General features: G+C 46.9%; 1 protein-coding gene across 1 annotated transcript in view; it reads right to left on the bottom strand.

Moving 5' to 3' along the window:
* LOC137504562 (E3 ubiquitin-protein ligase RNF213-like) overlaps window positions 1-22,397 on the bottom strand; it is a 526,907-nt gene that overhangs the window by 396,090 nt on the left and 108,420 nt on the right. Inside the window, exon 10 of the mRNA XM_068233144.1 lies at window positions 6,961-7,097. Coding sequence (XP_068089245.1) covers window positions 6,961-7,097 — 137 coding nt within the window. The remainder of the gene's footprint in view (window positions 1-6,960; window positions 7,098-22,397) is intronic.

The raw sequence follows: 22,397 nt of genomic DNA on the forward strand, positions 1-22,397 counted from the left end.
TCAGCCCCAGCTATCAACTTGTCAGCCCCCCTAAAGCTCCCCCGCGGGCCGCAAGTCCGTACTTGCGGTCCAGAAGGAAGGAGGAGGAGGACTGGAGGAGGACTGGAGGAGGGCTGGCATGGCTGCCAGTAGGAAACCCGCCCCGGGTAATTATACAGACAGCCAGTATGCACGGCACGTAACCAGGCTGAGGCACAGAGCGGCCCCGCAAAGGAACGCTTGTGGATTTGTGTCACGTGACGACGTCATCACGTGACACGCAGCAGACAGTGTGCAGTGCACTCAGTCTCACCTGGCCTGGCCTGCCCGCCCCTCCCAAGCTTCAGAGCAGAGATTGAGGCTTGGTTGCCGCTTCGCTCCCATGCCCGTTAGCAGCAGCACCTCTGCCGCCCGGGGACTCATTCAGCCAGCTCAGTCACTTGCTCAGCAGCAGGAGGACTCAGGACTCAAGGTGGGTTACCGTGGAGTGGGCAGCCAAGCCAGCTTGAATGTTTTTTTGTTTTTTTTACATGTGATGCTGATGTGAGCACCCCCAGCCCACCACCACCAGCCAGGCCTGAGCCTGGGGTATCCAGCCCACCACCAGGCAGACCTGAGCTGACCTGGGGCGCCCACCCACCACTACCAGCCAGGCCTGAGCCTGGGGCCTCCAACCCAGCCCACCACCAAGCAGACCTGAGCTGACTTGGGGCCCCCACCCACCACCACCAGCCAGGCCTGAGCCTGGGGCCTCCAAGCCCAGCCCACCACCAAGCAGCCCTGAGCTGCCCTGGGGCCCTCAGCCCACCACCACCAGCCAGGCCTGATCCTGGGGCCTCCAACCCAGCCCACCACCAGGCAGACCTGAGCTGCCTTGGGGCCCCCACCCACCACCACCAGCCAGGCCTGAGCCTGCGGTCTCCAGCCCACCACCAGGCAGACCTGAGCTGACCTGGGGTGCCTGCCCACCACCACCAGCCAGGCCTGAGCTGTCCTGGGGTCCCAAGCCCACCACCACCAGCCAGGCCTGAGCTGCCCTGGGCCCCCTGGCCCACCACCACCAGCCAGGCCTGAGTCCTTCCGCCCAGCCTACCACTGTCTCTTATGTGCATTTACTGGTGAAACGCTGTCTCTCATTATGTGCATTTACTGGTGAAGGGCTGTCTGTCATTACGTGCATTTAGCGGTGAAACGCTGTCTCTCATTACGTGCATTTACTGATGAAACGCTGTCTCTCATTACGTGCATTTACTGGGGAAACGCTGTCTCTCATTACGTGCATTTACTGGGAAAACGCTATCTCTCATTACGTGCATTTACTGGGGAAACGCTGTCTGTCATTACGTGTATTTAATGGGGAAATGCTGTCTGTCATTATGTGTATTTACTTCATTTTTTTTTTTGTAACTACATTAGCTTGTACAAGTACATTACAGTTAGCCCCGCCCACATGACATCATGGCCATACCCATTTTTCCGCCGCAAATTTCCCCCATGAGCCCCGCCGGCCAGCCATTGTGCCCCTTTTGAGCCCCCCCAAAAATCTGAAGCTGGAGCTGCCGCTGGTTCCAACCCCTGACTTGCGACATGCATGATACAGGTGTGCGAGGCTTCAGTCAATGTATAGGGAGGTTGATCATGAAACAGATCTCTCTCTGATTTAATCTGATAGGGGAGGGATCTGTTGCCTTTGCATACACCGCTGACCTGTTTATGTTACATCTCCCCATGAATTCAAATATAGCCCTTGTGCTTCCGCCACCTGCCTGGCTCAGCCCCCCCCCCCCCCCCCCAAGCATAAGAATGGTTACATAGTTGCATAGTTATTTGGGTTGAAAAAAGACATATGTCCAATGGTCTCCTCTTCATTCACAGTCGTTTCCGACTTTACTGCAAGTGCCTGTACAGAGTGGCACCAGGCATGTTTGTGACATCACTTACGGGCCTGGTGCGATGTGGTACAGGCCGCTAGAGATGGCCTGAACAGTTGGCCGGCAGGCAGTATTCTGCAAACATTGGCCGGTTTGCCGTTCACGTTGCACAAAATTTAAAAACAAAAAACGTGTCCACCTTTTTTCCATAGACTTTAATGGCAAGCGAGTGGCTGCCGACTTTAGCGAGTAATAGCAAAGCCCCCTTACATGCTGGAAACACCAAATTTACAAGGTTAGGGGAAAATGGACAGTGGGTACAAGAGGAAAATTTATAATATACATTTCAATGTGGTAAATGACATAACGTGGCAAACTTAACGGTAGTGTAAATCTACATATAACAAAAGAAAGAGCAAGGGATTTCATGACGGGGTTTCCAGGGGGTTCCGTATGCAGTGCGTACGGACCCCTTGGAAACCCGTCTGGAGCCGCAACTCTTTGGCCAAGGATCGCTATACAGCCACAATATGACTATTTTTAATAGGCTATTTCTTTTTTTTTAAAACTTTTTTTTTAATGTTTAGAGTGGTAAATTAAAAAAAAAAATTACATGAGGTCCCCCTTCCTGAGCCTCTTTAACCCCTTGTCCCCATGCAGGCTGGGATAGCCAGAATGCGGATCCCCAGCCGAGTGGGGCTTTGCACCCTGAGCTATACCAGCCCACATGAATCATGGTATGGGGGGGTTCCGGGGGAGAGGGGCGGACAAGCCTCCCCCCCCCTTCCCGAGCCCTTGTCTAATCCATGGACAAGGGGCTCTTCCCCACCACCAGTGCCCCAGAAGGAGGTAGGGGAGACTACTCCCTGGGGGAAGGGGGGGGGATTCATGGTGGCATCTGGGAGTCCCCTTTAAAAAGGGGGCCCCCAGATACCCGCCCCCTCCCAGGAGAAATGAGTATGGGGTACAAAGTACCCCTTACCCATTTCCACAAAGGGTTAAATGAAATAAATACACAACAATAAAAAAAAGTCCTTTATTAATCTTAACCCATTCGCGTTCTGTCGTTTTCACTTGAGAAATGTTCACCTCCCATTCATTAGCCTATAACTTTATCACTACTTATCACAATGAACTGATCTATATCTTGTTTTTTCCGCCACCAATTAGGCTTTCTTTGGGGGGTACATTTTGCTAAGAGCCACTTTACTGTAAATGCATTTTAACAGGAAGAATAAGAAAAAAACGGAAGAAATTGATTATTTCTCAGTTTTCAGCCATTATAGTTTTAAAATAATACATGCCTCCATAATTAAAACTCACGTATTGTATTTGTCCATATGTCCCGGTTATTACACTGTTAAAATTATGTCCCTATCACAATGTATGGCGACAATATTTTATTTGGAAATAAAGGTGCATTTTTTCCGTTTCGCATCTATCACTATTTACAAGTTTAAAATAAAAAAAGTATAGAAATATTTAATCTTTACATTGATATTTAAAAAGTTTAGACCCTTAGGTAAATATTTACATGTTTTTTTTATTGTAATGGTTTTTTTTTTTATATTAAACATTTTATTTGGGTAGTTTTGGGAGGGTGGGAAGTAAACAATAGGTTTATAATGTAAATGTGTGTTGATTTTCATTTTTTTTTACTTTTAGTTGTAGTATTACTTTTTGGCCACAAGATGGCGGCCATGAGTTTGTTTACATGACGTCACTCTAAGCGTAACACACCCTTAGAGCGACGCATGGGGGAGGTAACAGCCAGAAAAGCCGCAGCTTCCGAGAGAAGCTTTCGCTTTTTCAGCGGGGGAGAGGAATCAGTGATCGGGCACAATAGCCCGATTCACTGATTGCTTGGCTAACGAACCGCGGGGCGGTAGCGCGCATGGTTCCTGGACGTAGTTTCTACGTCCAGGAACCAAAATAGGTTAATTAACCAGAAATAATTACCTGCACCTTTAAAAAAAAAAAGTTCCCACATCAAAAGCCTTGGAAAAGGTCCCACGCCAATATCCTCTATCTTGCAACCTTTTGTTACTTGATTGAAGATCTCTGCGTACCCGACAACACCGCCGCGCACAGCTCTGCTATACTAAGTGTAGCTAGAGCTGCATCTCCCTCTATGGCTTTCCGCTGTCTTCCCCACAAACTGCACCTATCACCCCCACCTACACTGGCATCCTAAAGCACCCATAGCACCTATCAGGGTGCTCCAAGGTGCCAGTGTAGGTAAGGGGGATATTTGCAGTGTGCGGGGAGGAGAGCAGAAAGCCACAGAGGGAGACGCATCTGTGTGTGGTGTGTGGCATCAGGTGCACAGAGATCAATCAATGTAACAAGAAGAAGGTCGCGAGATAGAGGATATTGGCGTGGGACCTTTTCCAAGGATATTGGTGTGGGAACTTTTTTTAAAGGTACAGGTAAGTACAGGGTGGGCCTTTTATATGGATACACCTTATCTATGGATACACCACATATACCACACCATACCATCAATTTTTTTGTTTCAACAGTCTTGGAGGGATCTATCCAATGTGGGTTAGTGTCAGACCAATAGCGGTGGTTTTGTTTGTTAATTTCACCATTCACATAAAATGGTGTATCCATATAAATGGCCATATTAAGGTGTATCCATATAAATGGCCCACCCTGTATTTCTGGTTAATTAAGATTAATAAAGGACTTTTTTCGTTCTTGTATTTTTATTAAATTTAACCCTTTGTGGAAATGTGTATGGGGTACTTTGTACCCCTATACGCCTTTCTCCTGGGAGGGAGTGGGTATCTGGGGGTCCCCTTCTTAAAGGGGATTCCCAGATGCCACCATGAATCTCTCCCCCCAGGCACCGGAGGTGGGGAATAGCCCCTTGTGCATGGATTGGACAAGGGCTCCGAGGGAGAGAGGGAGGCTTGGCCGCCCCTCTCCCCCAGGGCCCTCCCCCCATACCATGGTCCATGTGGGCTGGTATAGCGCAGGGTGCAAAGCCCCAGTTGTCCGGGGCTCCGCATTCTGGCTATCCCAGCCTGCATGGGGGACAAGGGGTTAAAGAGGCTTGAGAGTGGGGACCCCACAATTTTAAATTTACTACTCTGAACATAAAACAAAAAAGTTTCAAAAAAATAGGAACATTTGCCGGGGATCTCTCTACAGCCATATTGCGGCTGTATAGCGATCCCTGGCCAAAGCGTTGCGGCTCTGGAGGGGTTTCTATGGAAACCCAATCATGAAATTCCTTCCTTGCTCTCTTTGATATATGTACATTTACACTACCATTAGGTTTGCTACATTATCTGTCATTTAATGCATTTAAATGTATACTTTTTTCCTATGAAACTTTAAAATCGATTTTCTCAAAAACTATAAGGTCTTTTTGAAAAACGTTTTCCTCTTGTACCCACTGTCCCTATTCACATACCCTGCAAAGTTGGTATTTCTAGCATGTAAGGGGGCTTTGCTATTAACTGCTAAAGTCAGCGGCTGTTTGCCTGCCATATAAGTCTATGGAGCCCTCAGCGAACAGCCGGTTTGCAAACTTTTGAGGAAATTCATGTTCGCAGTTCGCGAACCCAAAATCTGATGTTCGCTACATCTCTACAGGCCACATGGTATAGGCACTTGTTGTAAAGGCGGACCCCACGCTGACAGCAGAGGAATTGTGATGAAGGACAAGTGAGATTTTAAAACACTGTTCACAGGCATGGGGGGACTTTACACTTTGGGCTGGCAAGAAGTCTGTTGGAAACATCGATTGAATGCCGTTACCACTGCGCACCCAATTGGAGCATATGTGACAGAGATTTTTCAACAGGTCTGATCAATCCTCTTGACAGATTTCAGCCTGAAATAATCAAAACATTGATCGGGCAGACATGTTGCGGCACTGATTTTTGATCGGCCCACAAAATTGCCTGATGTATGTCCACGTTAAGTTCAAAGATCATTTGTAGCACAGAGCCTCTCTACCCTCTTTCCCTGAAAATAAGACCTACCCTGAAAATAAGCCCTAGCTGGAATTTTAAGCATGCTTGAAATATAAGCCCTACCCCAAAAATAAGCCCTAGCGGAAGTTAGAGAGGAGGAAGAGGCAGCCAGTGAGTGGGGACACAGTGGTGCAGTGCCAGTCGATCACTGATCCTGTCATCCCAGCACACAGCAAGGTTATCAGCTGTGTGCAGGGAAGACAGGGCAGGTGCCTGATCAGTACAGAAGCATACTTTCAAATCCATGAACATCACAGTACAAAGAAACAGGAAATGTTCTACCGAGAGACATTCCTGATAGAAATATAAGACATCCCTGAAAATAAGCCCTAGCACATCTTTTAGAGCAAAAATTAATATAAGACAGTGTCTTATTTTCGGGGAAAGACGGTATTTGCAAATTACAGCAATTGTAATGGTATTTTTCTGACTGAAAAGCCTTCTTATCCAACTATTAAATGATGTAATTTTTATTTTACGTATTTATGTAAAATGTTTTTTTCCATTACTAGCTACTGTGACAAGGGGGGGGGGGGGGATTTAAATTTCCATAAAGAGGACAGCTCTTTTAGGACAAAGGTAGGTAGGATAACTATAGTTTGGGAATTACATGCTATGCACTTATGCTAGACTTGTAGTCTCCCTTTAAGTAGTACGTATCCCTTTCCTGTGAAGAGTGAGGATGTATTTGAGCATTCTTGCGGTTCAGTCCATGTGGGTACACCATTTATATCCCAGGGAGGGGAAAAGGAAACTATAACATGCATTACGCATGTAGTGCAGTTTATCTGCACAAGGCAATTTTACTGTATTTTAGTGATACAACCTCAATGACAGCCTCCAATTATATTTAGCACTATTTATTTATTTATTTATAGGAGTGTTTTTCGATCTCTTTTAGCCCCTTATACTGTCCTAGTGACTCTGGGTCACCAAGAGTTCTCTGGGCACTCTGTTCAAAACCCTTGTGAGATATTTTGGTCTGACATGTTAGGAGATCTAATGTTTTATAACCTGGCACAATCTCATGCAGACGGAGTCATCTGGCTATCGGTTTGGATCTATGCACAGCAAGCTCTTTGGCAAGTTAGAATATTTGAATTCCAAAAGATTGCACTTACCAAATTTTTCTCTGGAATGACATCTCTGTATCAAATTGCTGCAGGGAGAGAATCTCAATTTTGCTGATGTCTTTCTGTAGTTCAGCTTCCAAAACCTTTTTGTCCGCAGATGTCAGAAGGTGAGAAAATGTTGTGATCTACTCAGAAGGAGAGGGAATCTTTAGACTATAAGTGTATAGACAGAAGGAAACTATATAACTTGAGTCTCTTTGTAGAGAGCTGCACTGAGTCACAGTGACTGGTTTAACACATTTTTAAAAAGAATACTGACTTTACCTAAGCGTAGGCTCTCCCGCACATACGCAGACCCACTACTTTTGACCTAAAGAAATGTCATGTGAACGCAGTTAGCCTGGAGCACTCTCATGTGACCGCAATGCGCATGGAACATTGTCATGGGATCACAATGAGCCTGGAACATTGTCATATGACTGCAATGAGCCTGGAACATTGTCATATGACCGCAATGATCCTGGAACATTGTCATGTGACCGCAGTGAGCTTGGAGCACTGTCGTGACTGCAGAGAGCCTGGAGGACTGTCATGTGACCACAGTGAGCCTAGAACACTGCCATGTGACTGGAGCGAGCCTGGAGCACTGTCATGTGACCACAGAGAATCTGAAGGACTGTCATGTGACCGCAGTGAATCTGAAGGACTGTCATGTGACCACAGTAAGCCTGGAGCAGTGTCATGTGACCACAGCGAGCCGGGAGAATGGTCATGTGACCGTAGAAAGCCTGGAACCTCCTGGTGTCAGAATTTTCTTTGGTTATTGTTGTGGTCCCACTGCCAGGTTCCACAACCTACCCTGCTGCCATCAACTGCTGCCATATAATAAATTTATGGCATTCAATCTGGGGTGTCCGGGTTGAAAATTGTGCTGTCTGAGTTGTTCGAGGCCCCAGCTGTGGCTTTACGACTGCTGCCTGGAACCTCTTGTTTTTTGTTTCATTTTATTCATGCTGTGTTCCCACCGCCAGGGTCTACACTAGTCCACACATACACTCTGCTGCCACAAATTCCTCCTACCACTGCTGCTGTCAAATGTTTATTCTAGTCCTGCTGTGTTCCCACCACTAGGGTCCATGGGTTACTCTGCTGCCACTAACTACTCCAGCTGCTGCTGTCAAAATTGTGTTAAACAGTCTGCTTGCTCTGAGACGACAAATGTAGTTCAGCAACTCTCTACTTCTACTCCTAACGTGTCAGATTCACTCAAGGTCCAACTTCCATCTTTTATTGTTCCCGAGCCTCTAAAAGATTTTTTTGTCTACAGCAACATCTACAGTGATCAGCTCTGAACCCCATCTGAAAACTGCTGCATCTAATGTGATACAAGTTGTGGTACAAGATGTGAGATCCAGCATTTCTGCATGAAATTGAAGAGAGTAAAAGTACAAAGGATGTCACATCCACTGTTGATCTCACTAACCAGCCTGTGAACATACATGCTGAATTGAAATCTGGCAAGTGGCAACCAGCAAAAGATCACACACTTGCTGCCAACAACTTGCCCAGCGATTGCAAGGCCATATGCTGCTATCACAGCACTGCCTAGGCCAGCACCAAAACCAGCACCTAGACCAGCACCCAGACTCAGGCCACCATCCCTATTTATAGACTGTAACAAACAGACGACAAATACTATAATGACCTTGTTATGCACATAGTGGCTCTAAATTATTCAGCATATCCTCAAATGGAGCTAGCCAACCTAGCAAACAATATCAGTCAGGAAGATCTAAACTGGCAGCACCCATCCAGTTTCTATAACATGAATAAGAATCTGTCTGGAAGAACCAAAAGTTACACCTTGAATCAGTGGGTAACTAATAAGAAGAGGGGGAGCTGTGCAGTGGTTTGAGGACATACCTTGCAAATTCCGGAAGTCCAGTTCCTGACGTTTTACCATTTTACTTGCACAAAAACATATTAAAGTGTTCAATTTGTGTTTTGTTTTTGACAATGTTTTATATTTTATTTTCAGAGTGCACTCATGGAAGAGGAAGAACAAGAAGAAGAAGAAGAAGAGGAAGAGGAAGAAGAAGATGAAGAAGAAGGACAGCAATGACATGTTCAAGAAACAGATGCACTCCTACCAACCTGACATGCAGAAGAAGATAGCATGTTCAAGAAACAGGGGTGCTCATACATTCTGAGAAGCATGGAACCTCTGACTTCTGGGTGCATATAACTACCTTTGTGTTGAGTGAACTCACCTCTCTGCATATAACTACCGTTTGTGTTCAGTGAACTCACCTCACTGCATATCTACCTTTTGTGTTGCGTGAACTCACCTCTCTGCATATAACTACCTTTTGTGTTGAGTGAACTCACCTCACTGCATATAACTACCTTTGTGTTGAGTGAACTCACCTCACTACATATATAACTACCTTTGGGTTGAGTGAACTCACCTCTCTGCATATAACTACCTTTTGTGTTCAGTGAACTCACCTCACTGTGTTTACCTAGCTTCCCCCCGAGATGGACAAAATGGACAAACCAGGTAGAGGAAGAGGTAGAGGCAGACCCAGAGGAAGGCCACCTGGCACTGGCAGGTCTGTGCAAGGTGGTGTTGCTGTGATTTCGTGCGGACCTGGCCCAAAGTACAGTGCTCAGAAGAAGGCACGTGCCATCACTTCCCAAAATTGTGAGGACGTGCTTGAGTATTTAACACAGAACACCTCATCTCCCGCAGCCACCAGCGCTACAACAAGCACCACATCCGCTGCATTTGACACTTCGCAGGAGTTATTTGGTGGTGGTGGTGAAATCACCGATTCACAGCCATTACTGCAACAAGAAGAAGAAGGCGCAGGTACACCACCTCATTTGTCTGAGTTAGGTGGCGATAGTATGGACGTAACGTGTGAGGAGGAGGATGATGAACCACCTGAAGTTGGTGCAGTTGTGGAGTTGTCTGAGGAAAGCGAAGCTGGGTAGGAGGATTAGGATGACGATTATACGGATGCCACGAATGTTCCCAATAGAGGAGATGACCAGGGGGACAGTTCAGAGGGGGAGCCAGAGAGGAGTAGGAGGAGACGACTCCATGATAGAAGCAGAGGGAGCGCGTCCTCAGAAACAGCTGGGGGAAGTGGCCGGCGCCATGTATCGCCAGCTATGGCCAGCCAGCCAACATGCCCTTCAAGGTCAGTTGTTGATGCCACCGTAGTGCCATCACCCCAGGGGGGCTCAGCAGTTTGGAAATATTTTAACGTGTGTGCCTCAGATAGGAGCAAAGCCATCTGTTTTCTCTGCCTCCAAAAATTGAGCCGTGGAAAGGCCAACACTCACGTAGGGACAAGAGCCTTACGAAGGCACCTGGAGAAAAGACACAAACAGCTATGGGAAGAACACCTGAGGAAAAGCAGCACCCCTCAAAAGACAAGCCACCACCCTCCTCCTCTTCCTCCTTCAGGTGCATAGTCTTCATCCGCTTTCTCCCTTGAACCTTCACAGCCACCCTCCTTCACACCGCCACTGCCCTTAAGCGGTTCCTGCTCCTCTGCCCACAGCAGTAGCCAATTTCGGCCAGTCACCCTCTTGCCCGGCGTTTGACAGCTGGTGTGGCGGAACTATTAGCTCGCCAGCTATTACCATACAAGCTGGTGGAGTCAGAGGCTTTCCGTAAATTTGTGGCCATTGGGACACCGCAGTGGAAGATACCAGGCCGCACTTATTTTTCACGAAGGGCCATACCCAAACTGTACCGTGCAGTTCAGAGGCAAGTGGTGTCATCTATTGCGAAGAGCGTTGGGTCAAGGGTCCACCTGACCATGGATGCCTGGTCTGCCAAGCACGGGCAGGGCCGCTACATTACGTACACAGCCCATTGGGTCAACCTGGTGACCGATGGCAGCAAGCAGGGAGTACGTGGCTGTTCAGCGGACCGACTTGTGACACCTCCACGGCTTGCAGGCAGGCCTCCTGCCACCTCCTCTCCTTCTCCTCCAGCTACATCCTCTTCGCTGTCAACCTCCTCCTCCTCGACTGAGTTGCAGTTGAACTCTAACGGGGCTGCCATCGCCTCTTCCTCTCCAGCTACACAGCCCCATCTCCCCAGAGCCTACGCTGCATGCCAGGTACGACGGTGTCACGCAATTTTAGACATGTCTTGCCTCAAAGCAGAGAGTCACACTGGACCAGCTCTCCTGGCTGCTCTTAACAAACAGGTGGAGCAATGGCTGACCCCGCACCAGCTGGTGACCGGCAACGTGGTGTGTAACAACGGCAGCAATCTCCTTTCCGCTTTGAATTTGGGAAAGCTGACACATGTACCCTGCTTGGCACATGTGCTGAATCTGGTCGTGCAAAGATTTGTCTCAAAGTACCCAGGCTTAGAGGACGTCCTGAAGCAGACCAGGAAGTTGTGTGGGCATTTCAGGCGGTCTTATACTAATTTTTCTGGGGAGTGCACATGCCTGCCTAATTTTTGTGGCTGCACTGCAGGCGGCTGCAACAAAAAAACAAAAGGCATGTACATGTGCCCATCCCCCTTCGTGATTATTACCTTGCCGCGGTGAAGGGGCTTGCGTATCACAATGAAGCAATGACCGCCGGCTATATGAGTGTCTCGGGTGGGGGTGGCACACCAAAGATAATAAGGTCGTTGTTTCATTGTGGTCAGACCAAATTTGATCAGCTGGACAGTCGCTGTTCCGTCATTGAGCTACATCAGCCGGGCGACCATATGGGCTGAAAAGCCACCATCACCTGCACTCTCGTCATGGTGCGCACCAGTCCAGCATGGCCGTCACTACACAAACGGCTGTTTGCAGTCACTGCATATCTTTCACTGCATCTGTGACTGCACATTGTATTATACCTGGCAGTCAGTGCATAACTTGCACTTGAATGGATGGCAGACTTGCCCTCCATAACGGATTCCCGTTAAAGGATTTAAAGTTGATTCATTACAATTAGGGCCTCAAAAAGTCCTCCTGAGTCCTGTATTGTTATTTTTGGTCACTACCTCGGGGCGGCCATGCCTGCCTGCTGCCCTCCTTGGATGTGTAGTGGTAGCCATTGCTCAGGCTCGACACCGGATTCCATCCCTCATTCCCCGGCCATTACCCGGGGTCACAAATGGCAGACTTGCCCGCCTCCATATGATTCTCGTGAAAGGAATGTGGTGTCATCTTTGCCCGCCATAACTGGTTCTCGTTAAAGGATTTAAAGTACATTCATTTCAAATACAGCAAGCCCTCGATAGTCCTCCTGTATTGTTATTTTTGGTCACTACCTCGGGGCGGCCATGCCTCCCTGCTGCCCTCCTTGGATGTGTAGTGGTAGCCGTTTCTCAGGCTCCACACCGGATCCCATCCCTCATTCCCCGGCCATTACCCGGGGTCACAAATGGCAGACTTGCCTGCCTCCATATGATTCTCGTGAAAGGAATGTGGTGTCATCTTTGCCCGCCATAACTGGTTCTCGTTAAAGGATTTAAAGTACATTCATTTCAAATACAGCAAGCCCTTGATAGACCTCCTGTATTGTTATTTTTGGTCACTACCTCGGGGCGGCCATGCCTGCCTGCTGCCCTCCTTGGATGTGTAGTGGTAGCCATTGCTCAGGCTCCACCCCGGATTCAAACCCCCATTCCCCGGCCATTACCCGGGGTCACAATGGCAAGCTTGCCCGCCTCCATATGATTCTCGTGAAATTAGATCTTTTGGACTGCCAACCATATAATAATTGCTCGCCATAACTGGTTCTCATTAAAGGATTTAAAGTTAATTAATTTCAAATACACAGCAGGGCCTCGAAAGTCCTCCTCCTGTATTGTTATTTTTGGTCACTACCTCGGGGCGGGCGGGCGTGCATGCCTGCTGCCCTCCTTGGATGTGTAGTGGTAGCTGTTTCTCAGGCTCCACACTGGATTCAAACCCTCATTCCCCGGCCATTACCCGGAGTCACAATGGCAGACTTGCCCGCCTCCACAGGATTCTCATTGTAGCGGTACTGAACAAGTACACAGCAAGTAGAAAATGTAATTTAAAAACAAAACGTAAGCTTTTTAACAATGCCATGGAAAGTTGAGAAGAAAGTCACACATTACCTGACATCACTGAGTGAGGAAGAGCAATCTCGACATGTTGCGCAGTAGTCCAGCATGGCCGTCACTACACAAAGAGCTGTTTGCGGTGCGTTACACAGTGAGTTTGGTGTGTCAGTGTGAAGCAGTACTCTAGTTACAATCCCTGATTGATGTATACACATGCAAGATGTTTTAAAGCATGTTAGGCCTGCAATTTAGCATTCAATGTGATTTCTGCCCTTAAAACGCTGCTTTGCATTCAATCCAGATTTTTCCCCGGGACTTTTGGTGTGTATCCCACTCCTCCATGCCCCCCTCCAGGTGTTAGACCCCTTGAAACATCTTTTCCATCACTTTTGCGGCCAGCATAATTTTTTCTAGTTTTCAAAGTTCGCCTCCCCATTGAAGTCTATGGCGGTTCGCGAACTTTTTCGCGAACCGAACCATCCGCGGAAGTTCGCGAACCCGGTCCGCGAACCTAAAATCGGAGGTTCGGCCCATCACTATGCATAACACAGTCCTAATTTACATGCCAAAGACAAGAAGAAAAATAAGAAGTCATGTTCTAGAAACTAGTGCGTTTATGCCAACCTTACATGTCAAAGATAAGAGTAAGAAGAAACACGTGTGTGCGTGTGTGCGTGTGCGTGCGTGCGTGTGTTAAAATGTGATCTGATCGTCATCTAAGTCACAACAATAGAAAATTACAGTCTGCTTAAACTAATACCACACAAATAACTAAATATTTACACTTTTTTTTTTATTGAACACACCATGTAAACATTCACTGTGCAGGTGGAATCATTATATGAACCATTGGATGTAATAACTAGTGTTGGGCCGAACAGTTCGCCTGGCGAACCTCTCTGGGCCTCTTACTACTTCCGGGTCGCAATGACCCGGAGTAGTATGCCTGCGCTGCCCGGCGGAGCGCGTCCTAGATCGCGCTCCCGTTGCCGGGCACTCTCTGCGCATGTGCGTGATGTCATGAGTGACGTCACGCACATGCGCAGAGAGTGCCCGGCAACGGGAGCGCGATCTGGGACGCGCTCCGCCGGGCAGCGCAGGCGTACTACTCCGGGTCATTGCGACCCGGAAGTAGTAAGAGGCCCATGGAATTAGAGATGTTCGCCGGCGAACGGTTCGGGAACCGTTCGCCACATCTCTAGTAATAACTGGTTGAACCTCCTTTGGCAGCAATAACTTCAGCCAAACTGTGCACAACGGTCAGTTGTAATTTATGACCATTCCTCTTTACAGAACGGTTTCAGTTCAGGAATATTCTTGGGCTGTCTGCTGTAAATCACTTTCCTTAGGTCATGCCACAACATCTCAATCGGGATGAGGTGGAGATGTCATTAATCTAGGAGTTTACATACTTTTTCCACCTGCACTATGAATGTTTACATGGTGTGTTGAATAAAAACAGCAAAAAAAGGAATTACTTGTGTGATGTTAGTTTAAAGGGACACCGAGAAGTGCAAAAACTATGGAAAGATGCATATCATTTTAAAGCTCTCTTTCTCCTCTTTCCAAATATATATAAACCGCCACCCTATGCCTTTTAGTTTTTGCCATTTTCGCGATCGAAATTGCCGCGGCGGCGATTTCGATTGCGAAAATAGTGAAAACTAAAAGGCGTAGGGCGGTGGTTTAGGTGTCGCCAGAAAGAGGAGAAAGAGAACTTTAAAATGATATCCATCTTTCCATAGTTACATTGTATTACACAGGGCGACTTTTTCTGCTGAATGGAGCTGCTGACTTTGAGAAAAAGTCGCCCTGTGTAATACAATGTAACTATGGAAAGATGGATATCATTTTAAAGCTCTCTTTCTCCTCTTTCTGGCGACACCTAAACCGCCACCCTACGCATTTTAGTTTTCTCTATTTTCGCGATCAAAATCGCGGCCGCTGCAATTTTGATCGCGAAAATAGCGAAAACTGAAAAGAAAAGGGCGGCAGTTTATATATCATTGGAAAGAGGAGAAAGAGAGCTTTAAAATGATATGCATCTTTCCATAGTTTCTGCACTGCTCGGAGTCCCTTTAAGCAGACTGTGATTATACAGTGTATCTCACTAATATTATAAATGCGAATGTTTGTATGTTTGTTACTCAATCACACAACAATGGCTGAAAGGATTTGAGTGAAATTTGGCACACACATGGTACATTACGTGGAATAACATATAGGATACTTTTAATTCCCATAACCAAAAAGTGGGCGGAGACAAATACAAATTTCACTGTGAAAATGTAAACTGCAGCCGTTCTTACACTGTTAATGGTAGAGTTCTCAAACTTTGCACAGTTGGTGACTGGGATTAATATTCAGAAAAGTGGGTGGAGCCTACAAAAGCCAATCAAAATTCACCTATTTTCAAAGGGAATATTTAATTGCTGCCACTCTTGCACTGGTAATTGCACAAGCCTCAAACCTGATAGAGTTAGGGTACGTACAGACATACGATAACGATCGTTCGTTCTGAACGACGAACGATGTTAAAGGAGGTATCGGCCGATGATCGTTTGAAGAAAGGCTACTTTGAACATCGTTCGTGTACGAACGATCTTGGAACGAGCGTTGCGTGCGCAACATGATGTATAAACTGATTTCAAACACAAGTGTCAAAAAGAACTGTTTGAGCATGTGCAAAGCTTTGAGAACGAACGATCAACGACCGATCGTTGTACAGACATTACTTTTTGAACGATGGTCGTTGGAAAAGATCTGGCAGAATGGATCGTTCTTTACCAACGACATATCTCGTTGGTCGGTCGTTATAATGATCGTTCGTGCACTTTTTACGAACGATCGTCGGGCAATGCCGTCGGTAACGATCGTTTTAAACGACTATAGTCGCATCTCTGTACGCACCCTAAGTTATTGGGTGAGACGTTAATTTATATGAAGAATTAGGGCCATTTTAAAATACATTTTTTGAGGTAGGCTATCGCTGCCATCTGTGTAATGTGTAAACTGGAATTTCAGGTATTACAGGTCCTTTTCAAAAAATTAGCATATCGTGATAAATTTCATTATTTTCTGTAATGTACTGATAAACATTAGACTTTCATATATTTTAGATTCATTACACACAACTGAAGTAGTTCAAACCTTTTATTGTTTTAATATTGATGATTTTGGCATACAGCTCATGAAAACCCAAAATTCCGTTCTCAAAAAATTAGCATATCATGAAAAGGTTCTCTAAACGAGCTATTAACCTAATCATCTGAATCAACTAATTAACTCTAAACACCTGCAAAAGATTCCTGAGGCTTTTAAAAACTCCCAGCCTGGTTCATTACTCAAAACCGCAATCCTGGGTAAGACTGCCGACCTGACTGCTGTCCAGAAGGCCATCATTGACACCCTCATGCAAGAGGGTAAGACACGGAAATACATTTCTGAATGAGTAAGCTGTTCCCAGAGTGCTGTATCAAGGCACATCAGTGGGAAGTCTGTGGGAAGGAAAAGTGTGGCAGAAAACACTGCACAACAAGAAGAGGTGACCGGACCCTGAGGAAGATTGTGGAGAAGGACCGATTCCAGACCTTGGGGGACCTGCGGAAGCAGTGGACTGGGTCTGGAGTAGAAACATCCAGAGCCACTGTGTACAGGCGTGAGCAGGAAATGGGCTACAAGTGCCGCATTCCCCAGGTCAAGCCACTTTTGAACCAGAAACAGCGGCAGAGGCGCCTGACCTGGGCTACAGAGAAGCAGCACTGGACTGTTGCTCAGTGGTCCAAAGTACTTTTTTCAGATGAAAGCAACTTTTGCATGTCATTCAGAAATCAAGTTGCCATAGTCTGGGGGAAGACTGGGGAGAGGGAAATGCCAAAATGCCTGAAGTCCACTGTCAAGTACCCACAGTCAGTGATGGTCTGGGGTGCCATGTCAACTGCTGGTGTTGGTCCACTGTGTTTTATCAAGGGCAGGGTCAATGCAGCTAGCTATCAGGAGATTTTGGAGCACTGCATGCTTCCATTTGCTGAAAAGCTTTATGGAGATGAAGATTTCATTTTTCAGCACGACCTGGCACCTGCTCACAGTGCCAAAACCACTGGTAAATGGTTTACTGACCATGGTATTACTGTGCTCAATTGGCCTGCCAACTCTCCTGACCTGAACCCCATAGAGAATCTGTGGGATACTGTGAAGAGAAAGTTGAGAGACGCAAGACCCAACACTCTGGATGAGCTTAAGGCCGCTATCGAAGCATCCTGGATCTCCATAACACCTGAGCAGTCCCACAGGCTGATTGTGTCCATGCCACGCCGCATTGAAGCAGTCATTTCTGCAAAAGGATTCCCGACCAAGTATTGGGTGCATAACTGAACATAATTATTTGAAGGTTGACTTTTTTTGTTTTAAAAACACTTTTCTTTTATTGGTTGGATGAAATATGCACATTTTTTGAGATAGGAATTTTGGGTTTTCATGAGCTGTATGCCTAAATCATCAATATTAAAACAATAAAAGGCTTGAACTACTTCAGTTGTGTGTAATGAATCTAAAGTTTATCAGTACATTACAGAAAATAATGAACTTTATCACAATTAGAGATGTCGCAAACGGTTCGCCGGCGAACTTCGGTGGTTGCCAAGAGCAGGCAAACTTTTCCAGAAGTCGATTCGCCCCATAATGCTCTATTGAGCAGAACTTTGACCCTCTACATCACAGTCAGCAGGCACATTGTTGCCAATCAGACTGCACTCACTCCTGGAGCCCCCCCCCCCCCCCCCATATAAAAGGCAAGGTCCTTGTGCCGTTTTACTCACTAGTCTGCCTGCACTAATTAGTTAAGGGACAGCTGCTGACAGACTCTGCTAGGGAGAGTTTAGTTAGGCTCTTATAGGCTTGTTCCTAGCTAATTGTTATTACTTTCCTTCCCTCCTCCCTCACTCCCGGAGGGAGGAGGATCTCATCTTCCAGGGAATTGTAGAATTTCAAAAGCCAGCTTATATACCCTGGCCAGGTGTTGAACCCAGGTCTGAGTGCTTGGTAGTCAGCTCTCTTAACCGCTGGTCCACCACCAACACTACATGCTGAAGGCGGCCTAGCATGTACCATTATGATCTATCCTAGAGAAAAATGAGCTTGCTTAAAGATGTGTAGGCTTTTAAAAGCTAGCTTATATACCTTGGCCGGGAATGGAACCCAGGTCTTGGCCGGGAATGGAACCCAGGTCTGAGTGGTGGATAGTCAGCTCTCTTAACTGCTGGTCCACCACCAACACTACATGCTGAAAGCAGCCTAACATGTACCATTATGATATATCCTAGAGAAAAATGAGCTTGCTTAAAGATTTGTAGGCTTTTAAAAGCCAGCTTACATACCTTGGCTGGGAATTGAACCCAGGTCTTGGCCGGGAATTGAACCCAGGTCTGAGTGCTTGGTAGTCAGCTCTCTTAACCGCTGGTCCACCACCAACACTACATGCTGAAGCCAGCCTAGCATGTACCATTATGATCTATCCTAGAGAAAAATGACGCTATAAGACGCACCTAGATTTAGAGGGCACAAACCAGGAAAAAATAAAAAAATACTAAATCTAGGTGCATCCATGGTCCAGGAGTCTCCTATAGACCTTTAACCTCCCCCTAACATGTTTCTATCTAAGTTATACTGCCCAGCTACACTAACCACTTCTGCCCCCACCAACTACCCTAACAACTGATACCTCACCCCCAGCTACACTATACTTCACTAACCACTGATGTACCCCCCACCCAGCTACACTACACTACACTTCACAAACCACCCCCAACCTAGCTACACTAATTAACCGTTACTATTAAACTGAGAGCTCACCCATAATGATGAGGTCCGTGGCAGCAGAGTTATCCGGAGGTGTTCCAGCATAGCAGCAGCCGCTGCAATGATCTGTATGCCGGTGTCCATTGTCTTGTCCCCCGAGCGGCAGCTGTGGGATCAGCGTGTAGAACTCCATGGGTGGCATAGCAGCAGCCGCTGCAATCATCTGCAATGCCTGTGGGTATCTGCCGGCTTGTCGCCCAAGCGGCTCCAGCAGCAGCATGATCGTTGTTAACTCCCCAGGAGGCATAGCAGTAGGTCCTAATAACATCGCTTATGCATGCGCCTCTTCTGTCCCTTCATCAGACACGCGTCATTGTAATACAGGCACAGCAGGACATCTTCAGCCACGTTACTATCAGTGTCCGGCAGAGACCTCTGAACTGCTTCCTTATTGGCGCCCTCTGATGACCTGCGTCGCACGTGCGCCGGGGTCATAAGGTGAGCCAATAAGGAAGCAGTTCAGAGGTCTCTATCGCAACTAATATTTCACTATTGTGACCAGATTACTGCCCGTAGGAGGCAATACCCAACTTTTGTGGGCTAATTTGTGGGCTAATTGGGATTTAGTCCCTGGGCCTCAGTCTGGTGTTCACATTTTTGGTGGATTTCTTTAGTGTTGGGGATGTTGCGCTGGGATGCATTGGTGTCGCAGGTGGAGAAGGACTGTTCACAGTCGCGTGGTGACAGAGAAGCCCAGCAGCTGATAAATGAAGGCTTTAGAAAGCTAACTAAGTTGTATGAAAAGAAATAAATACAACAAAAGATATTTGGATGATCATTTTGCACCTATGTGGTTGCGCTTTCAAGTGTTTCCCCATAGAAGCAATATTCCACAGGAGTTCAAGAACAAATGGGAATCTAATTTTGAAACATGTGCCCAGGTGTGTCTCACCTTAATGAGTGAACTGGATGGGGGTGATCTTGAGTTAGTAGAAAAGGAGATTGATTCAGTGAGTGGATCGCTGGAGGCATTTCAGGAGGACCCTCTGTACAAAAAACGTAACGAAGAGTTAGAGAATCATATAAAAAAATTCAATAAAGGACTAATTATTCAACGTGATCAAAAATTAGTAAGAGATAGAACTGCTTATAGGATTGGGACTGCGTATAGGTAGGGCGTCAGAAAACAAGGCCCAAGACCCAAGGGTGGGAGGCCGGGTGTCCGGCCGGTCGAAATTCCCGATCAACCCCCACAGCCAATTGTTGACGCTGAGGAGTCTGACTCTTCAGTTAGTAGCAGAAGCTCAGCCAGTGTAGCAAGTTTGGATTCTAAGAAGAATACCAACAAAGACCACTATACACGTTCCAGGGCTGATAAAGAAAAAAATCAGCCGAAAAAACCAGACAAAATAATCAAAAAGGGTCAAGGATGTTGTGGTGGAAAATCAAAAGGGGAAACAAGCGAGCCAAGAGGATCACCTGTGGCGGGCGGATGCGAGACGCTATCTTCTGCGTCATCATCCTCCTCTTTAAACTTGTAAACCCCACCTTGGGTGGGGGTCATCGTCTGGTTCAGGACAATAGGGGACCGGAAAATCCTGATTATGCCTCCAGGGCTCCACAGATAATCAATCTTACTGGAGAAAATTTATCTGATACTGTAACCGAAATTTTGAGCAAAGGACTGGGGTTTTGTCCCACTAATGACATTGATGTATTTAGAACAGTTGTTGATTTGCATCTGTTCGGTAGACGTGTTTTGATGCAATTGTTAAAACAGGACCCTAAAAGAAAGGCTGTCCCTGATCCAGTTGCTCGTGAATGGTCGGACAATGACCTTGTGGCACTTCGTAATCTCTTTGACGGACATGGGGGATGAGGAGACATGGTCATGTCTTCCTCCACCCTGTGGCTATCACCCCCGCCTACAAGACCTTGGACTCTTTAATAGATCCAAGAGGTTTCCCCCGTTCATGCTCTGCCCTAACCTAAAAACATTTGTATCGGTTGTTGAGAAGGACTTGAGGGGCATAGATGGAGGGATTCTGCGGCACAGTAACTTGAGTGATGATGAGTTGGCTACATTAACCGAATTGTCAACTCAGAATCGGTGGACCATTAAACCTGCCGACAAAGGCGGTAATGTGGTGGTCATGACCTCCGCAGCATATAGGGAGATGTGTTTGGATATTCTTAATGTGCGGGATTGCTATGTTGGGGTCTCCCCCTCGAGGGCCACTCGATGCCAAAAGGAACTTTTTTCCATCATTGACGAGGCTGTGAGACGTGATGTCATAGATACTGACGTGGGTACTTTTCTTAAGGTTGCAGATCCGATCACTCCTACTTTTTATGCACTTCCTAAAGTGCATAAGAACCTTGTTAAACCACCTGGGCGTCCTATCGTCTCGGGCAGGGGCTCCCTAACGGAGCGTGTAAGTGTATATATTGATCGACATCTGCAACCTCATGTTAGATCCCTCCCTTCATATACTAGGGACACCTTGCACCTCCTCCAAATTTTGGATGGGATGCAGGTGCCAGAGGGCACGCTACTTGTGGCTCTCGATGTGGAGGCCCTATACTCAAGCATCCCACACAGTTTGGGTATTGATGCCATTGACCTTTTTCTGAGTGAATTAGGGATACAACATGTGCCTCACAATCTCTTCCTCTCGTCCCTCCTACGCTTCCTGTTGCATAATAACATTTTTGTTTTTGAAGAGTCCCACTACCTCCAGGTGCAGGGGGCGGCGATGGGCACCACGTGTGCCCCGTCGTACGCCAATCTGTACCTGGGGGCGTGGGAACGTGATATTTTTTCGGATGATGGGCTTTCGATGTACCTGTGCCACGTCTTGACGTGGCACAGGTATATTGACGACATCTTCATTTTGTGGACGGGAGGCGTGGATCTTCTGCAGAAGTTTGCGTTTTGTCTGAACGCAAACGAACGCAATCTCAGATTCACGCTACAATGGGATGCATCTAGCATCCCGTTTTTGGACATTAGGGTGGGCATTGATGATTGGGGATACCTCTTTACCCAACTCTTTCGTAAGGATACTTCAACCAACTCTTTGCTGCGGGCCGATAGTTTCCACCCTGATCATACGATCAGGGGGATTCCTATGGGCCAGTATCTTCGCTTAAGGCGCAACTGTTCACAGACTGTGGACTTTAAGAGAGAAGCCGATGACCTCCGTGCACGGTTTCGTGCGCGGGGTTATCGTGACAAACATCTGAAACGAGCTTATAAACGAGCTCATATGAGCAGCAGGGACACTCTTCTCGGATCGTCCGGGGGTGCGAAACGCGAATCGGAGGTGCTAAGATTTTGCACGCAATTTTGTGCACAGTCTGCATCAATTCAACGTATAATAGACCGTCACTGGCATATCCTTACAAATGATCCCAAACTTGTGAAAATTGTGCCTGAGAAACCGCAGATAGTTTTCCGTAGGGCACCATCATTGAGGGATAAATTGGTTGGGAGCCATTTCCATGGGAGTGGGAATATACGCCAACATTGCAAGGGCTTGGGTACGTACACATGTGGCGGCTGCACGATGTGCCGCTACATTCAGGTCGGCAAAACAGCAATGCTTCCCAATAATAGACCATGGAA

The sequence above is a fragment of the Hyperolius riggenbachi genome, chromosome 4 (assembly GCF_040937935.1).
Source record: "Hyperolius riggenbachi isolate aHypRig1 chromosome 4, aHypRig1.pri, whole genome shotgun sequence".
NCBI lineage: Eukaryota > Metazoa > Chordata > Amphibia > Anura > Hyperoliidae > Hyperolius > Hyperolius riggenbachi.